This window comes from Esox lucius, chromosome 1, assembly GCF_011004845.1.
Source record: "Esox lucius isolate fEsoLuc1 chromosome 1, fEsoLuc1.pri, whole genome shotgun sequence".
Classification (NCBI taxonomy): Eukaryota; Metazoa; Chordata; class Actinopteri; order Esociformes; family Esocidae; genus Esox; species Esox lucius.
This window is the reverse complement of record NC_047569.1, coordinates 16,674,178-16,693,366: the sequence shown is the minus strand read 5'-3', so window position 1 is coordinate 16,693,366 and position 19,189 is coordinate 16,674,178. Positions and strand designations below refer to the sequence as shown.

The 19,189-nt window shown below is 41.1% G+C and overlaps 2 protein-coding genes across 4 annotated transcripts; one reads left to right on the top strand and one right to left on the bottom strand.

Moving 5' to 3' along the window:
- The first annotated feature begins 380 nt into the window (after positions 1 to 380).
- gucy2f (guanylate cyclase 2F, retinal) lies at positions 381 to 13,185 on the top strand. Of its 2 annotated transcripts, none has more exons than XM_034293523.1 (19): positions 381 to 1,088; positions 1,574 to 2,392; positions 2,765 to 3,066; positions 3,322 to 3,676; positions 3,772 to 3,856; positions 3,993 to 4,089; positions 4,179 to 4,313; positions 4,441 to 4,521; positions 4,622 to 4,798; positions 4,974 to 5,130; positions 5,292 to 5,441; positions 6,878 to 7,026; positions 7,960 to 8,123; positions 8,356 to 8,548; positions 8,811 to 8,985; positions 9,652 to 9,750; positions 9,837 to 9,931; positions 10,026 to 10,111; positions 11,363 to 13,185. In XM_034293523.1, the coding sequence occupies exons 2-19, from the start codon at positions 1,651 to 1,653 to the stop codon at positions 11,445 to 11,447; spliced, it is 3,327 nt and encodes a 1,108-aa protein (XP_034149414.1). In that variant the 5' UTR covers positions 381 to 1,088; positions 1,574 to 1,650; the 3' UTR covers positions 11,448 to 13,185. The 2 variants fall into 2 exon arrangements, with proteins under 2 accessions (XP_034149414.1, XP_010874856.2); XM_010876554.3 differs by having other exon boundaries at positions 381 to 1,415.
- Positions 13,186 to 13,678: 493 nt separating this feature from the next.
- On the bottom strand, positions 13,679 to 17,798 carry serpinh1b (serpin peptidase inhibitor, clade H (heat shock protein 47), member 1b). 2 transcript variants are annotated; one of them, XM_010876769.4, is made up of 6 exons: positions 17,703 to 17,798; positions 16,929 to 16,972; positions 15,470 to 16,089; positions 15,225 to 15,323; positions 14,883 to 15,115; positions 13,679 to 14,732 (listed from the first exon to the last, which is right to left on the bottom strand). In XM_010876769.4, exons 3-6 carry the CDS (start codon positions 16,050 to 16,052, stop codon positions 14,430 to 14,432), a joined length of 1,218 nt encoding a protein of 405 aa, XP_010875071.2. In that variant the 5' UTR covers positions 16,053 to 16,089; positions 16,929 to 16,972; positions 17,703 to 17,798; the 3' UTR covers positions 13,679 to 14,429. The 2 variants fall into 2 exon arrangements, with proteins under 2 accessions (XP_010875071.2, XP_010875163.2); XM_010876861.3 differs by lacking the exon at positions 16,929 to 16,972 and having other exon boundaries at positions 17,703 to 17,797.
- Between the last annotated feature and the right edge of the window lie 1,391 nt (positions 17,799 to 19,189).

Here is a 19,189-nt window from a genome sequence, read left to right as displayed (position 1 = left end):
ACGCATACACGCACACACACTTACTCTTAACCACAGGCATGCACACACACTTACTCTTAACCACAGGCATGCACACACACATGCACAAACCGGCCTACATACATACATACATATTAACACACATTGTTTTACAGTCCGGTATTCAATTAATATAGGCCTATCAAATTGTGGTACAAAATAACCTGTAATGCGTATCTATGTTAAAATATCTTACATTTACCTGTGTTGAAATGCAGAAACCAGTTGTTTTTCTAAATTGCCACTGGGTTCCTGTAACGCGTTGTCAAAACAGCTGAAATGTCTGACGCAGATCAATGTTGATGAGCTCAGGGGATGCACGCGCTGGAAGAACCGTTCGTTAACGTTAATTATTCCCTCACCACCTGGGAGCAAATTCACTTCAACTGTGGGGCCTTTATCATTGCCACCTAAACGCTCCAGACCAATTATTACTCGGTGCGTGTGTTCGAATGAAACAAGCTGTCACCATGGCAAAAGAAAACGGTGTGAACATACATAGGAGCATTTTATTTTATATAAGCTACTTCAAGTTTTTCGTTTTCGTCAGTTTTATAGGGAGTATGTTTCATTCGATTTCTAAACACGCTCTCTGTAAATCAAGATATACATTAAATATATATACTCTAGGCCTACTAGACTATTGACGGGAAAGACGTGGAATGACATCGCTAATATATATCGTCTTGACGGCTTTCTTATTCGGTAATGTGTTTCTGCCTCTCAAACGTACGTTGACAATCCTCTTACAGTGTGCCTTACCGAATATGGATTAGGTCCGGGTGCAGCACTACGTTTTGCCTACAGGTCACTTTGAAAAGACTTTGATTGAATGGGCGTAGGTGATTCTGACCTGGTATAACTTATATTTTCTATTAATAACATATTCACTATAATTACGTTATTGAAACATTTGCAGAATGTACCACTTTGTTGGGAAACCATAGACTATGTTAGTCTGCGTTTCAGCAACCTGTTGAGCATTAGGTAGCCGTTAGTTTCCAAGGAGGACACTTTACAAGAATACATGATGTTGACCTGCTTTGAATCTGATGAGCTAACTTGATAAGGTAAGAAAACGTTTACTTTTGTCACACAACATGTATGTGTGTGGAGTGTAGCTGTGCCAGTCTCACGAAGTGCTAACAACGGGATGTAAGGAGCTCTCCGGTGTGCTGAAGTTAACAGACCACGGAGATTCAGGCCTGCCTCAGCGTCACATCAGAAGGACGAAAATGACACGAGCTGCTGTGTCTTCAACTGGGCATGACATTGCACATGAATGAAAATATAGGGGGGGAAACTACAAGGGGGAAGTGGGGAACACTCGGTGGGGTAAACTAGTTGTGAAAAACTCTCTTCGGACGTCTCAGCTTTCAAGGCCAAGAAATACGATGGTAAGTGACAACCTCCACCTGATTTTCAGTGGGAAAACATGCTAAAAAATAGCAATGATCTAACGTTCACCTAGACTCTTTATGTAGTTCAATCAACTTTGGAGTAGCCTAATTTTAAATTTGATAAAAATAAATGTTCTACTCAAACTTTTTCGCAGGTGTCTTTGGTTTGGATTTCAATACTTTGATGTAGGATAACATCACAGTTCACCAATACGATTAATAAAGAAGGACAATGCAACATATTCCTCTGACTGTTGGTGTGCTATGGGAGTTATACAACTATCCACATTGCCCCATTTTCAAGAGCAGACACAGCCTCGCCACGCTGCCTTTCTATAAATTTATTCTATGGGTCCTGCTAGGGGTTTTGACGTTTCCATGCTGTGTCCAGTGTTTAATTTTCAAAGTGGGGGTCCTTGGGCCATGGAACTGTGACACGGTGTACTCCAAGGCACTCCCCGCAGTGGCCGCTAAACTGGCCGTGGGCAGAATAAACGAAGACTTTAGTTTAGATTTGGGGAGCAAATTGGAATTTGTGATCCTTCAAGAAGCCTGCGAAACGTCGAAAGCGTTGACCACTTTTGTTTACTACGAAAAAACGGTGGACGCCTTCGTTGGTCCGGCGAATCCAGGATACTGTGACGCAGCATCACTTTTGGCAAAAAACTGGGATAAAGCAATCTTTTCCTGGGCCTGTATTAACTATGAGCTGGATCGGATCAAGGGCTACCCAACCTTTGCACGGACTCTTCCCTCACCTACACGTGTGTTGTTTACGGTGTTGAAGCACTTTAGGTGGGCCAATATCGGCATTGTGTCTTCTAATGAGGATATTTGGATGGACACCGCGGGAAAATTGGCCAACTCCCTGCGGAGCCAGGGGCTTCCAGTTGGCATAGTAGCGTCAGTGGGAATTAATGAGACAGAGATGGAGAGTACACTAAGGCGAATCCAGGCGGCTGGGGAGATCAAAGGCAAGTATTCTTTATGTAACACCGTAAAACTTCTCTTCTAAGTTTTACTTACCGTAGAGATTCAAATGAGGTTTTGTTAACCTGCCTCACAAGACTGTAGGCCTGCATACTGTCTGTGGGTGGTAGGCTGATCTAGGGAGAGTGGCAATGATGAAAGTTTCCTTCACAAGTGTTAGACTGTATATACTGCTTAATTACTTCCAAAACTGAATTGTTGGTGTTGTCTTTCAAGCTGGATTTTAACTCAGGGCTATCGAGAACCAATCATTGGTTTGCAGTAGAACAATACAGCTAGGCCTATGTCTACAGAAATGTAATGTCTTCAAGCAGACAAGGCTTCAAGCCTCACTGTTCACATCCTGTCTGCTCCAGTGATCATCATGTGCATGCACTCTGCTCTGATTGGTGGGGAGCAGCAGACGGCCTTCCTGCTGAAGGCCCAAGAGAAGGGTCTGACGCAGGGCCGCTACGTGTTTGTGCCCTACGACACCCTGCTCTACAGCCTGCCCTACACCAACACCTCCTACTTCCCACTGAAAAACAACACCAAGCTGCGGCAGGCCTACGACGCTGTCCTTACCATCACCGTGTCCTCAGAGCTCATGTCATTCAACGAGGCACTCAGCATGGCCAAGAGGTTTGAGGAACTCACCGTATCAGTGGACCCACAGCAGGTGAGAAGGGTGCTTGGATGTTTCTGGCCTGATTGACCTGTTGTCCCGGACTTGTTATATTTTTAGTATTCGAAATTGGACATTGATTGCGTTTATTAAACATTGGTTAAACAAGAGACAATCAAGTATTCAACAAATTTGGTATTTAACTTATTTATATGTGAGTTTTGGATCAGTGCATCAATTTGAATAAATATGTAATCATTTAAGCCAAACAAAGAATGCATTTTATTTATCCATAGCCTTGCGTTCTAGGTCAACCCCCTGTTCGGAACCATCTACAACGCTATTTACCTCCTTGCCAAAGCTATGCACAATGCCAGGAGAGCTGGACGGTGGCTCTCTGGGAGCAACTTGGCTTATTTCACCAGGAATATGACGTTCTCTGGCTTCAACCAGAAGATCCAGATCGACACTGAAGGGGAAAGCCAGACCAGCTATGTCATCCTGGACTCAGCTGGATGGGATGCTCAGCTTTACCGGTCCCATCTAGTGGACCTAAGCGCTAACACTGTTCACTTTGCCGGCAAATCCATTCACTTCCCCGGGGGCTCCCCTCCCCCGTCTGACTCCAGCTGTTGGTTTGAGCCAAACACTATCTGCACTGGAGGTAGAGAACTTGTTTGCTGTCTAACATTTTTCCATCACACGACCAAACACTATGCTGAGTGCTGAGTATCCATGTCTTACGTGTCCATGTCTCAGGTGTGGAGATAACCTACATCATAGTAGTGTTTATGATCATCTTCATTATAATCGTGGGAGGACTCGTTTTAAGTATATTCGTAAGGTAAGTGTTTTCACTGTCAAGTTAACGTGTTGCTGCCATTTTTTCACACTGTTTCAATCCATAGAGAATATAAACTGACAGAGATACACTGTAATTTGTGTGATCTTGGCTGATGTGCTCTTTGATTGGGTGGCAGGAGGAGAATCCAGCAGATCCAGCTGGTTAAGGGGCCCAATCGGATCCTGCTGACATTAGATGACCTCACGTTCATCAACCCTCAGCTGAGCAGGAAGGTAGAAATATGTTTGCATGTTATTCTTTACAACATTGCCTCTGTATCTGATAACACTGCATGTTCATTTATTTATTTTATGCTTGATAGAAAATCACTCTGGAGGACCTTAGTGAATCTAAAAGTGTTATCGACGACAGCAGTATGCATTCCGGTGAACAGCGCCACTCTGTGAACAGCATCACTACAGCAACACATGAGACCACAAATGTAGCTGTCTATGAGGTAGGTTGATGCCTGCCACCATTGAACTACAAGTCAACTTTTCATAGCTATCCCAAAATATTTCAACTGGACTTGATAAAAAACTACGGGACCAGGATAAAAAACTACATTTTCTATGGCTTCACAGGGCGATTGGGTGTGGCTGAAAAAGTTTGAAGAAGGCCATTTCAAGGAAATCAAGCAGAGCTCAACCAAGATTTTCACAAAGGTCAAATTCAAAGACAAAAACATTCATGGCCAAATATGGCTTTATGTCTAGGTTTTGGGTTTGTTTTTGTTTACACTTCATTTTCTGTGAATGTGTCTAGATGAAGGATCTGCGAAATGAGAATGTCAACCCATTTCTGGGGTTCTTCAAAGACTGTGATATATTTGCTGTGGTGACGGAACATTGTTCCAGAGGCAGCCTGCAGGACCTTCTGAGGAACGATGACGTCAAGTTAGACTGGATGTTCAAGTCCTCTCTGTTGCTGGACCTAATCAAGGTAAGACATACTTGACGTCATGTTAGAGAACTTCTCCTATTAGGAAAAATATACTGTATTTTATATAAAATGCAAATGTATGTTTATAAATATTTCCAAAAGGCGTTTTCTGGTACTTTTCTGTGTCATTAACCACACCAAGGATTTAGTATTGCTGATTATTTTGGCCTCCTAGGGTATGAAGTACCTGCACCATCGGGAGTTCCCACATGGCCGTTTGAAGTCACGGAACTGTGTGGTTGATGGTCGCTTCGTTCTCAAGATCACAGACTATGGCTTTAACGAGCTGCTAGAATCCCAGAAAGCTCCCAAAAGTGTAGTTCCACCTGAAGGTAATGTCTCCGCCTAGGGCTGCAAACTTTTTAAGAGAACTGTTCATTCGTCCATATCATATCCAAGGTGGACTGCATCCATGTAATTTACATTGAATGCCTCCCATGTGCTGTCTTTTACTACAATGCTAAAATAGTTACCCTGTCTCTCTCCATCTCAGATCAGTTTTGGACAGCTCCAGAGTTCCTCCGAGACGTGGAGATCTCTCGCAAAGGGACCTATAAAGGAGATGTGTATAGTTTTGCCATTATACTCCAAGAGGTGGTTGTGCGAGGGGCTCCTTATTGCATGCTGGGTCTGGCTGCTGCTGGTAAGTCTAGAGAATACTAAACTAGGAAATCCACACATTCTGAGACAAAACCGTACAATCCCTTCCGTGTAGTCATGTTCATGTCTTAATGAATTAAAAATGCATTCAGCTGGCCATTAGAAATAGAGCTCTTAATCCAAAGCGGGTCGCTGAAAACCACTTGCTTCCAAATCTATTTAAAAATGTGACAAAGCGAAAAAGTTTTTAGAACTTTGTGCCAATTTGTTGAAAAGAAAAAAACTGAAATCTCTCATGTGCATAGGTATTCAGACCCTATGCCACAGCCAAAGCTGTGATCATGATCAGAGATGAATATCCCTGGTCTAAATACTTATGGACATTAAATATTGGTACAGGGATTTTGACAGGGAACCGACATAGAAGGGCGTGTTCAGTGCACTGGTGCACATTGTATATAAAAAAGAGAAGTGTAAGTGTATGTGAGAGAAAATTTAAATCAAAGGTCAAACCATCTTTTTTGGGAGGTGGCCTCAACTTTGGGGTAGCCTCCTGGTGGGTGTTTGGGAGGAATAGGTCTTCATGTTTTTATGTTTGGTGGTTTCTTCACCCTGTGTGTCCTGGATGTCTTCCTCCGCCTCCTTCTTGCAGCCTTTTCTGGCACCACATTTCTTTTGCTGGCCTCGGCACTGAGCTGCTCCCTTGCAGCCCTCAAATACCTCCCCAGACGAGGTCCCAATTAGAGGCATGAGTATAAGGGTGTGGCAGGCCCTGCTGGCTGCCCCCGGAAGATTCTGGAAGTCACCAGAATTCTCTTTTGGGAGTGTTGGTGTGACACTGGGCACGTTCGCTCCACAAAATGTATATATATTTTCAGTGAATTGGCACAGCTGCCTTTGTCATCTTTCAGCTGGTGAATTTAATAAATTACAAATTAAGGCCATAACACAATAAACTGTGTAGAAAGTAAAAGTGTCTGAATAGTTTACAAAGGCATTATATACAGTATGTACTAAAGCGACATATACAGTAGCTACATGCTGTACTGTAGCCTACAGTTGAACATGCTATATTGTAGCTACATGTTGTGCTGTACAACTAGCTACAAATTGTACTTTACCGCTAGCTACATGTTGTTATCTACTGCTAGCCACATGTTGTACAGTACATTACATCTAGCTACAAGTTGTACTGTACTAAAAGCTACAATGTTGTACTTGACAGCTAGCTACATGTTATACTGTACAGCTAACTACATGTTGTTCCGTACAGCTAGCTTCAAGTTGTGCTGCACAGCTATCTACATGTTGTACTGTACTGTACTTCTAGCTATGTTGTACTGTACAGCTAGCTATATGTTCTGTGCTTCACTGGGACAATTGATCTTGTACCAGCCATCAATAATCTGTGTAATCTGTTCACAGCAGTGCAGCTGTTGTGTAACACTTCTCCTCTCTTCCTCTTTCCGTCCCTATCAGAAATCATACGTAAAGTGAAAAAGCCTCCTCCCATGTGCAGGCCTACAGTGGCACCAGACCAGGCCCCTCTAGAGTGTATCCAGCTGATGAAGCAGTGCTGGAGCGAACAACCGGACCGCAGACCAGCTTTTGATGAGATCTTTGACCAGGTCAGCTACCATCATTTGTCTCCACAGTATGTGCCAGGGTTACCTATTAAATGGTAACCTACTGTTAATGTCATAGTAAGCTGATTCAGGGAATGTAGGTAGTTTATACTGTGAACAGCAGAAACCAGCACTTCATAGATTTTTGGATTTTTACAGATTGACAAAAGCCATGATTAAAGAACAAGACAGAGGTGTCAGAGTAACTGCATTAGAGATGTCAAATCAATTAATGTCTCTCTCTGCGGTTGTGGGGAACCCAGATGCCACAGTCCTACTCACAGTCCTGATGAAGCTGTAAAGTCACTGCTTTGGAGTTAGCTGCATCCTTGCAAGACCAAGATTAGAATCTTACAACAGACCAGGCTAACAGTGGAGGGCAATGCAATTGGATATCACCATCCGGGAGCTTGGGGAGTTAGTAAGAAGGCCGATAGAAGGTTGGAGAGAGCGTTCTTTCGGGCACACAAGGATTTTGGTATAAATCCTGGTTTAGCAAGAAGAGGGATAAGAACCAGAATTGCAATGGATGTGCTTCAGAAGACACATATCTCGACATCAACTGATCAAGCAGGGCCTTAATCAAAAGTCGAAATCAAAACATTGGCAAGATAAGATCAGAGTGAAATGAACAACTTCTTAGCATGCTGACAGAAAATGGTTTTGTATTAAAATAATTGAAATAATTGCACTAAAATGTAAAATAATTAAACTTAATAATAAGGATTTGTCAGCCTAACGGATGTGCAAAAGCGGCATTGGAATAATTATTGACTTGACTCAGTGCATACAATGTAATTGTCTATAATAGCCATTCAGTTTAGACCACAAACAACTCTGGATTTTTGCCTTTCGTCATTAATCATTAACTGTTATTTATGTATTTACATTGTGTAGTGATGCATAATTCATGAATATTATGATATTTTATCACAGTTTAAACTGATCAACAAGGGCAAGAAGACCAACATCATTGACTCCATGTTGCGGATGTTGGAGCAGTACTCATCTAACCTGGAGGACCTCATCAGAGAGAGGACAGAGGAGCTGGAGGTGGAGAAACAGAGGACAGAGAAACTGCTCTCTGAGATGTTGCCTCCGTGAGTCAAACCCTGTGTTAATACACTATCACGGCCAACAGAGGCACTGCCTTCTAACATGGTGCCTTTGTGATTTATACCTCGTGTTACTGTACTCACAGAGGCAACAGAGGAAAAGAATGGGCCTTTTTTTATTTAAAGATATGATACCATGAGTATTTTCCTTCCATCTCAAGGGACAGTAAAGCGCTCTGACTTTTTCTGATTGTTCCTTACTCTGTGTACATCCCAGGTCTGTGGCCGAGGCTCTGAAGACTGGTGCAACAGTAGAGCCCGAGTACTTTGACCAGGTCACGATCTACTTCAGTGACATCGTAGGCTTCACCACCATCTCCTCTCTCAGTGACCCCATCGAGGTGGTGGATCTGCTCAATGACCTGTACACACTGTTTGACGCCGTGCTCAGTAACCATGATGTTTACAAGGTCAGTTGGAATATTTCCCCACAACTCCGTTAAATCTTTCCAAATGACATGAGATGAAACAAGGCATAGTAGTGGTTGGTACCGGCCTGGCTGTTAGGGATGCTTCCGAACAAATTAAGTGACATGAATTATAATTTCTTGTATCGGTCAAAGACCGAAACGTTGCGGTTTTTCATTGCATTATAACACTTGTATGCATCACCAGTGTGCAAGCTTGTCCCTACTTTGTTTTCCTGTATGCGTACTTGTTTCCCTTGGGTAGGTGGAGACCATTGGTGACGCCTACATGGTGGCGTCTGGTCTACCAAAGAGGAATGGCAACAAACACGCGGCAGAGATAGCTAACATGTCCTTGAACATCCTGAGCTCTGTGGGAACCTTCCAGATGCGCCACATGCCTGGCATGCCCATCAGGATACGTATTGGGATACATTCAGGTGAGAGAAGGCATGTCTCTGGCAGGCACACTCTGGAGTCAGGAGGTCACTAGCACTTTGGGTTATGCATGCGATCAATCTTGCTCAATGGCTGAATGGCAACCTGAGGTATTTATAAATCTCACAATCAATCACTTTGATTCTATTCCCTTTTGGGGGGCCCATCAGTCATAGGAAGGGCGGTTAGAGTTTTAGTTTTCCATGTTATGGCTGTGATGGCATGTGTTGTACCGTGTGTGTTCACAGGGTCATGTGTTGTACTGTGTGTGTTCACAGGGTCATGTGTTGTACTGTGTGTGTTCACAGGGTCATGTGTTGTACTGTGTGTGTTCACAGGGTCATGTGTTGTACCGTGTGTGTTCACAGGGTCATGTGTTGTACTGTGTGTGTTCACAGGGTCATGTGTGGTACTGTGTGTGTTCACAAGGTCATATGTTGTACTGTGTGTACACACAGGGTCATGTGTTGTACTGTGTGTACACACAGGGTCATGTGTTGTACTGTGTGTACACACAGGGTCATGTGTGGTACTGTGTGTGTTCACAGGGTCATATGTTGTACTGTGTGTACACACAGGGTCATGTGTGGTACTGTGTGTGTTCACAGGGTCATTGGTTGTACTGTGTGTACACACAGGGTCATGTGTTGTGCCGTGTGTGTTCACAGGGTCATGTGTTGCTGGGGTTGTGGGTCTGACGATGCCTCGGTACTGCCTTTTCGGGGACACAGTCAACACTGCCTCTCGTATGGAATCTACTGGGCTGCGTGAGTGTCAGGGGTTCTTTCTACTGAATCAATTTGGCATTGTTTTGCTTGTTGGGTTTGTGGTGACTGTGTTTTTGTCTTTTCAGCTTATAGAATTCATGTGAACATGAGCACTGTGAAGATCCTGCGCTCCCTCAATGAGGGCTATAAGATAGATGTAAGGGGCATGACAGAGCTCAAGGTACACGCACATATAATCATCATCATTATGTTAACCTGCACTACGTCTTTCAGCTGGGGAGCAATACAAAAATAACGAGGATGTTTTCCTGCAGGGTAAAGGCATTGAAGAGACATACTGGCTGGTTGGAAAACAAAATTTCAACAAGCCTTTGCCGAAGCCTCCTGAGATAAGACCAGGGTAAGACATCACCAGTGTTCACGTCCTGAACAGTCCTGAACACTCCTCAGGGAGGCTTAACATTTTACATTTCATTCAGTTCCTATGTGTGCATTAATAGTGCAGTTTGTTGTTATGTGTAACCGTTTAATTTATTTAATTGAGCCTGGATTCGAATCTGGAGGTGACTGAGGCTGTTATGATGCCGTTACATCTATCGTCTACTTTAGGGATGACAATCATGGACTTAACCCAGAGGATATAGCAGCATACAAGAGAAAGAAAGCAGAGAAAAAAGCTTGATTCTCTGAATCCAGGAGGTAGCTAGCAACATGCATGCCTCTCTCTGTTGTGTTGTGCTGTGGCTTTCACTGTGGAACCCCCATACAGTATACAGTAATGTTCATCCATAGTCTTTCACTGTGGAACCCCCATACAGTATACAGTACTGTTCATCCATAGTCTTTCACTGTTGAACCCCTATACAGTATACAGTACTGTTCATCCATAGTCTTTCACTGTGGAACCCCCATACAGTATACAGTACTGTTCATCCATAGTCTTTCACTGTGGAACCCCCATACAGTATACAGTACTGTTCATCCATAGTCTTTCACTGTGGAACCCCCATACAGTATACAGTACTGTTCATCCATAGTCTTTCACTGTTGAACCTCCATACAGTATACAGTACTGTTCATCCATAGTCTTTCACTGTTGAACCCCCATACAGTATAAAGTACTGTTTATCCATAGTCTTTCACTGTAGAACCTCCATACAGTATAAAGTACTGTTCATCCATAGTCTTTCACTGTTGAAACTCTGTTGATCTCATCTTCAATTGTTTCTGATCCTCTGAACTCATCCGAGCTTGACCATAACAGCAAAGCTCTATTTATGTTAACATCTTTCCATCCATGCCTAGATCATCCTCATTTGAGCCTACCACTCAAGTCAATAAAACACATTGACTTCTTTCCTGCCATGTGGTTTTGTTTTGTCTCGTTCTATCTGCTTTAATCTAAAAGGATGATTTAAATGAAAGCCTATTGAGTTTAAGGCCGGGATTAATTTAAATCTGCGATAGTAGTGTTTACTCAGTTCATTTATTTACAATTATTGTCCTACACAGTCAGGTAGGGAAGTTTTTATACAGTACCCAAGATGAACCTGAGTTATAAAAAAAATTTAACAATTGAAAAAACAGTGTATGTACTTAAACGCGGGTTTGAGTTGATATACTAAATGTCTTTTTAATCTTCCATTTTTAGGGACAACTGGCAGGAGATGGTTACAGAGGAGATCAGAACAATATTTCGCAAGGCCAACCGACAGGTGGACAAGCCTAAAATCTGAGCAGACAAGACACAGAGAGAGAGAGAGAGACAAAAACTGTGAAAGGAGGAGGAAACATCCAAAGAGAGAGGGAGAGAAAGGGATGATGGACTGGAAGACAGAGGGCATGGACTGGCCTGCTCACTGCGGCTTATATGGCCATCGTTAATAGGATTGCCTGGCTGTTGTCTGTGTAATCTGCTTGTGGCCAGCACAGCAGAAAGGGAAAGCACTAATGTAATGAAGGTTGTTGTGTTATCGTCCTGCGACAGGGATAGTGCATTTCTTCTTAATGAACAATGCACTTATGTCTCTGGTCTCACATTGGCCACTAAGTGGCTTCGCGTCATTGGAGTTGAGGCCCCAGTGCTCAATAGGAGGATCTATCACTCTAACATGGTACTGTAGCTTTAAATCACATGCATAAGGGAAATTATTTTCTATTTATTTATTTTTTAATCTTGAAAGAAGCACTTATCTTCACTGCAAGAGAGTAGTGGATGATATAAGGAAGTTAGATAGGCAAAGGAAAAATCTTATATTAAATATTTAAGTATGACCGAAAAGCTATGTAAGGATGCATACTTAGCATTGCAAAAATGGAAGAGAATAACTGCGGTACATCTAATGTATTGTCAATGGACTACAGGTTTGTTGGCAACTAGAATAATAATAATGTCTATATTGTCTATATGTCTATGTTAATAATGGTATGTATGACAACAAGAGTGCTATTTGGGGACCAAGGTCCAATGCAAAAATATGTTTTTATCTGAACTGGAGATTTCTACGTTTTGTTGATGTCTGTATCTTTTTTAATATGGATGCTCTATCTGTTTGTTATAGATTGTCTGCCTATTGTTTCCGTAAAAGTCTTGCCATACAGATTCTCAATAGACAAGACAATAGATTGTCAAGTATAATGTCAATGCCTTCATTGGCAAGAGAACCACCCTGGTTTGGTTGAAGGTATGACTGTTGAATGAAAATGAATGAGTATACATTACAGGCTGTATGGTATGATCAGGGCAGGGATTCGTAGCAAGCCATGGCGGGAATGTTCATTTGTTTTACCTCTGCTTTAGGGTTACCTAAACAGCATAAATCATGAATAGATCATTACCAAATAACATGACCAATGATATATGCAGATGGGTGTTGGATTATATTCTAAATACTTTTGAGCGTTTGTCTCATGTGTATTACCTGATTATTTTGTCTATTTCTTAAACTAAATAATCTAGTCCAAATCTAAATAATCTACAGTATGCAACTTTCACTTTGAAGAGGCATTATATGTTATGATATGATTTGTCTTGGATATTTATGAGACACAAAGACTTATGTGTAATTGGTATTTTTATTTCAATAAATCAATTTTGCTTCAAATGGCTGTGTGAATATCTAAGATCTTATCACCTTTTAAAGTGCAAATGTGATTGGTCAAATTACCCAATAATACAAATATTATCATTGGGCTGCCTGTGTAAACACAACCAAATATAGAACAGTGTTTCCACCATCTAGATAAAATTATATAAGTATTCCCTGCATGTTTCCTATGTTCACCAGAAGATGGCGCTGATATCATATAATTTGATCGTTTTGTCCCTTTCCTGTGTTCTTTCTCTACTCTATATACAGATTGGCATGTAATGAACTAAGACTAATTTGTTTAACCCCACATTCTTGTAAATGTCTGTATTTCATTATTGTTTATGTTGCTGAAATGTTTCAGAATCAGTTTTGTCCGTTTTAATTGCACTTTGAGTTGATCTCTGTTTTACCATTTTCACCCTGCACTCCAGCCTCACCCACATACGTTTGTTGGCTCCTCCGTGGGGCTTTTAACAAGCTCTGACAGGTTAGGTTTGAGGAATCCTCTGGATTTGAGGGCCTTTCATACATTTGTTGTGTAGTCTACAGAATAATCTCAACATTCCATTCCGTTGAAGAATGGACAAGAATGTTCACCGTTATGCTGACCAGACCAATTGTTGTTATTCTCTTTGCTGAACTGATCCCAGACAAATTTAGACACACTGCTTCACAATATACTTCACAGGCTTACATCCAGATTTTACTTCATATTATGCGACTCTATTCATTACAGGAGCCTTACGAGCAGTTCCATTCGGTTTGATTATTTTAATCTAGACTTCTCTTGATCATTTATTCAATTATTTTTGTGGAAACACTGCAGACTCTAACACCAGGCTCAACATTAAGTGTAAATCAAATACTTCCAAATGTAATTTGTTTGTTTTTTATTGAAAAAGAGTTGTAAAAATTTATATTGCATTATGGCTACATTCCAAGGTTTTGTGGTAAATGCAAAAACAGAGGCCTAATGTCACACAGTTTGGTTGGAAAATGTCATAAAAAATGCAATGGTCTAGAGCAACAGTGTAGCAGAATAGTTTCAGTGCAGCTAAAACAAATGAAAGCATTAGAAATTCAGGGTGAAAGGTGAAATACAGCATGAAATTAAATCAGATTGTAGTACACTTGTGCAATATTATTTCTCTTTAAACATTAAAGATAACGCAAGTAACCACATGTATCACAAACTCAATATATGACACGCCAAACAGGTTACAAGAAGGGTGGAAAATGTATGATTTTCTGGAAGGCACAAATCAGATAGATCATACTTAATATAAGCATGCTGTTAGGTTGTATGCCATTCAATGTTCAGGGGCCCAAAAAGGCTCTAATGTTGTATGGCTCCTCCTGAAATGTGTTAAAATATGCAAATGTATCAATATTATTGATTATGGCACAACGTCCATACAGCATTCATTTAAACTTATACAAACCTGTTTCTGGAGTGCTTATAGTGTCTGTGATATGTCAGTAGGCCCAGATATTCAGTCCACACAGATTACCTATTGGAATGTGTTCTCGAGGTAACAATCATACCATAATACAAATACACATACTATTTCCTTGCATCATTCAATCAGTAACAGTAACTCACAAACTACCTGGTAAATCTAACTATTATAGCTCGTCACGCATCTTGTCTCCTTTGGGTCGCACTATTCTGCCGATAAAGAGGATGGAGTTGGTCTTGTTGTCTTTCACCAGGAAGATGAACGGATGGTCAGCGTAGAACAACTTGGGGTTTCTAAGCTTCTCAGTTCCAAAGATGCTGGTGTCGTATGGATTCCCGTCGATGTCCCACTCCATCGCAGAGGCGTGGAACACGTTGGATAGGTATAGGTCCTTCTTGCCGGAGATGTTGGACAGATCGGCCTTGGTTTTGTCTACAGCATCGGTGAGGCCGAGTTCACCGAGAGTTTTCTGGAAACAAGATAACAGAGGAGAACTGTTCATACGCAAGTCAAACATGTACTTCCGTATCTAAGTTTGCGAGTTGAGTCTTGTTACAAAGATAAGGCATCAAAGACTCTTGAACCTGTCGCCAATAACAAATCCCAATGATGTGTTTACCTGGAGGTTGTGGCTGACTTCAACGTTGATTTTGGGCAGAGAGATGGCTACAGCCCTCTCCTCCAACTTGCCCATCCAGGTGTCCAGCTGCTTGCGGGTTAGCAACTTCTCCAGCCTTTCAAGGGGCTCCAGGTGGTAGGGCATGATGTAAACCAGGCTGGACTGCTTCTGGCCAAGGGGCATGTCCAGGACAAACAACCTGTTCTCTGTGTCATCAAAGAACTTATAAAGACCTGTGGAACACAAACAGGGGAGGAGATTGATGAATAGGTGTATTTTGATTAATACTGTAGATTATGCTGTGCACCAAGGCCATGTTATGTCTAACAATTCAAAACCTACCAGTGCGATGCATCATGGGAACAGAGATTGTAAATGAGCGTGTCACCAGAAAGCCACGGTTGTCCACCATTTTTTCATGAAACTTCTCATCCCAGTGAGCTGTAGGTAGATTTGTAGTTCAAGACATTACAATCTGACAATATCATTATTTTATAATTTCCAATATCATAAGTAATGACAGGCATTTATTATTATTAATTAATTAATGCTACAATTTGTAAATTATAAAATGTTAGTCTACTTACGCTTGAAGAACATAGCGTTGGCGATTGTGGCTCCGTCAGCGTTCGGCACATCCTTCGTGATCTCCGGGAGTTTTCCATCTGTGGATTTCGCAGCCCATTCGTTGATGGAGTTCAATATGCTCCTCTTGTCTCTGAGGTTGATTTTAGAGTGGTCGTAGTTGTAGTGCTTCTTGCTACTCTTCACAAAGTTGTCATCAAAGTTGACCGAGCTAGGACCGTAGAGGCGGTTGCTGATCTTCCAGGTGACGTTGCGGTTTTTGGGGTCGCTGACCTCCGACATGAGTTCTGACAGGCCTGTGTGCAGGTGTTCGTCCTTCAGGGCATCAGCACTGAGGACAGACTTGGCCTGGGAGACTGTGGAGGCCTTGCCACCAAGGGCCACCATGCCAAGGGAAGAGGCCACCACCACAGGAGAGATGAGGATGTTCTCAAGGCCCTTCTCTTTGGCCACCGAATGGTAGAGGCTGAAGGCCAGTTTGGCGCTCTGGTCAGCCATAGTGGTAGCGTGGCTGCTCAATTTCTTGTCTTCTGCCGAGGCCACGAGAGCCAGCAGGCACAAAGCTACGATGTTGGTCATCCACATTTTTTCTTTTTCCTATATCTGGAGCAGCTACAGAAGCCTAAAAGCATACAATAAAAGAAGAAATGAGGAAAGAATGAATGAAATATTGAGTAGGTATTATTTCAAAGGGACTTGAATAGCAAGTAAAATATGCTATTACAGTTTGATGGAGGTCAAACATATACAGCAATTTCCTAAAAATAGTGACCACAAATTACAATGTAGGACGCTTTCAGAAGAACAGGGCAGGGTTAGCTGCACAAATGAATAGGTTTAAGGTTTTAGGCAACCATGTTTCTTGACACGTCGGCAACTCTTAAGCAGTAGCCACACATTAATGTGATGGGCTCAGTTTTTCAATCGTTATCTGAATGAATTTTGACAATCATGTTTGAAAGTATACAGCAGAATGAACTGAATGGATTACCCTATTCATGTTAATAATACACCCGTACAAATCCATTTCATGCATGCAGATTTTAAATCAGAAAACTTTGGAAATACAGGACTTTGACAGAGGGTGAAACTTGACACCTGTGCTCCTTAGTGTCGAACCAAAACATTTACATTTACAATTCCTAAAATAAAACATTCTCCAAGGTACCATTACACAACATTTTCTGACAGTAAAGTGTCCACATTTAACCTACTGAACACACGTGCCCACAGGAAAAAAGCCCACATGAGCCCACAGAACAAGCACTGTCTGAGCTGTTTAAACAAAGGACCAAATATGTAGCCTCAGGATGCACCTAACAATGAAGAGTGGCTTCTGAACAATCATCTGATTTTCCACTACTTGTAAATAACTTTCTGCCTTAAGAAACATTGCAGTATGTTGGCTGTTGGTTCACTCATTTGGATTTTTTTTTACTTTGCATCATCATCTTGATATACCTTGAAAGATTTTCATACTGATGTCAAGGTTTTCTTTGTTCATTCTGAAAGAAAAGAGGTGCATGGGGTAATCTCCACATAGCAGCTGAAAAATAATGTAATCATCCCCATTTTCCCTGGATATATGGTCCGTTATTATCTAGCCGATATTTTCAAGAGGGTTTTATAATGTATAATATCTAGGTATTTCATGCATATACGGAGACATGTACACTCTTCTCATTGGTCAGTGGATGATCCACAAAACCTTCCATCCAACCAGAAATGCCACAGTGGAACAGTTTAACGGTAGCATACAACAGAACCAAGCTGAGATTTTTTTAGAAGCTCCCCCTATTCCCCAAACACTCTTTGCAATTTTAGTCAATAACTATTGTCCATCAATTTTTCTGGTCTGTGCAATTAACCACAACTACATTTCCCTACAAACGTGCAATTCACTTTTCTGTTATTGAATAATTCTGCCCTAAAATAAACAAAGCCGTTATCACTGAGACTAACTATAACCACCATATCTAGAGTCTAAAGCATTATATCAGCTACTCCAGTGGTACAACAGAGTTTGCAGAACTATACTTTTGATCTGAGATTGTTCCAGAATCTAAATGTGCTTTATATTATTTAAAGTCATTTGGAAACGCAAGACATTTGTTAGCCTAAAATACATGCACTGTAGGGCTACTGTTACTTTTAAATCAATTAAAAGGTTACTCAACATAGTGACAGATGACAACAAAGTATAAAAAAGTATTCTCCCAGTCTCCCAATCTTTACCTGGCACAGCTTGGCAGGAACTCTTTCTTTCCCCCGGCTTGGCTATCGACTGATTTTTCTTCTCTTCTTTGCCTGGCCTATATATCCCATGGAAAAGAAACTTCTGGAAGTTGGGAATGCAGTATGTTAATGAGGACCATTGCCTCTTTGAGACTGGAGACCTCCCCCTGGATGCAGTCACTGCTGCATTCTGCATATTCCTAATCTATTCTAACTCAATCATTCTCATAACTTTCATAATTCATCAGACCAATACATTTAGATATGGATATGTTTTTTTGCAGAGCAACGCAAAAAAGGTGAAGTACAATAGTATCTCTTTTCCATCAGAGAATATGTGCATGTCAGTGATGACATTCCTTTGTCTGGCTTTTGGGATTGTGAATTGCACACATAGAATATTGACCATACTTCATTTTAATCATTCCTGTTAAATGAAACAGTATGGAGGCGAATTTGTACCACATTTATAGCAGTGTAGCCTGTATAACATCTGTAGAACTTCTCAGGCATAGTAGTCCTAGTTTCAGCCTTCAAATCTGCCACCCATCCCCCACAGTGCCACGTCTTCCCAGCCTGATTGTAGCCCTGTTTAGGGTGGTGGCTGCAGCACGAGCTATTGAAGACATTCTGTAACTCAGCTACAAATGTAATAAAAGTTAATTTCGTATGTACCGTACAGCAGTACACTTTTTTGTCAAGCTCTTGACAAAAATAAGGGGTACAATATCAATATAATCAAGACAAATTAAAAACAAGTAGATAAAGAAAGTAATAGGGATGTATAGAGGTCTCATGTATTTTGGGAATTTGGGGGATTACAGATGTGCATCTATCGAGTTGACTACTAGTCACTTTAACCTTTTTGTGCATTTCATTTATTATATAGATACTTCTAAAAACAAAGACTGCTGATAAAATTATTTTAAGTATTAATCTGTGTGTGTCCCTTAGTGTTACATTACTGGTGGCTTGAACAGAGGATACCACAGACTACAGCAATATCCAAGATTATAATGATATAAAAGATTACAGAAATATACATGTACCGTAAGCATTCTATCCAGTACCAAACTGTTAATGGGGTTCCCGGGGTTTATTAAAAAAAGGAATTTCCTTAGATGTTAGCACCATTTCAGTAAATCCTTTTTTCTAAAAAAAGGACTCATTGATTTTTTTAACCGATCTACTGGTTATCAATAGTATCATAATGGGAAAATCATTTAAAGAAATTAGGCTACCATATTCATGTAAATTAAATGGGAAGATAAACACAGATTTTAAAATGAATGCCATGTCTAAATTCCATCATGATAACGTTTACGGTAGCAGCTGCTGCTTAAAGGTTTTCCTAAAGATTACACATTTCCTGTTTAATCTCGATATCAGTGTTTCTTTCCGTACATAACCGTTATACTGTAATTGAACTATTTTTGTTGTTGTTGAAGTGGTGATGTGAAATCCCCATGCAGGATTCCATAGTTTAG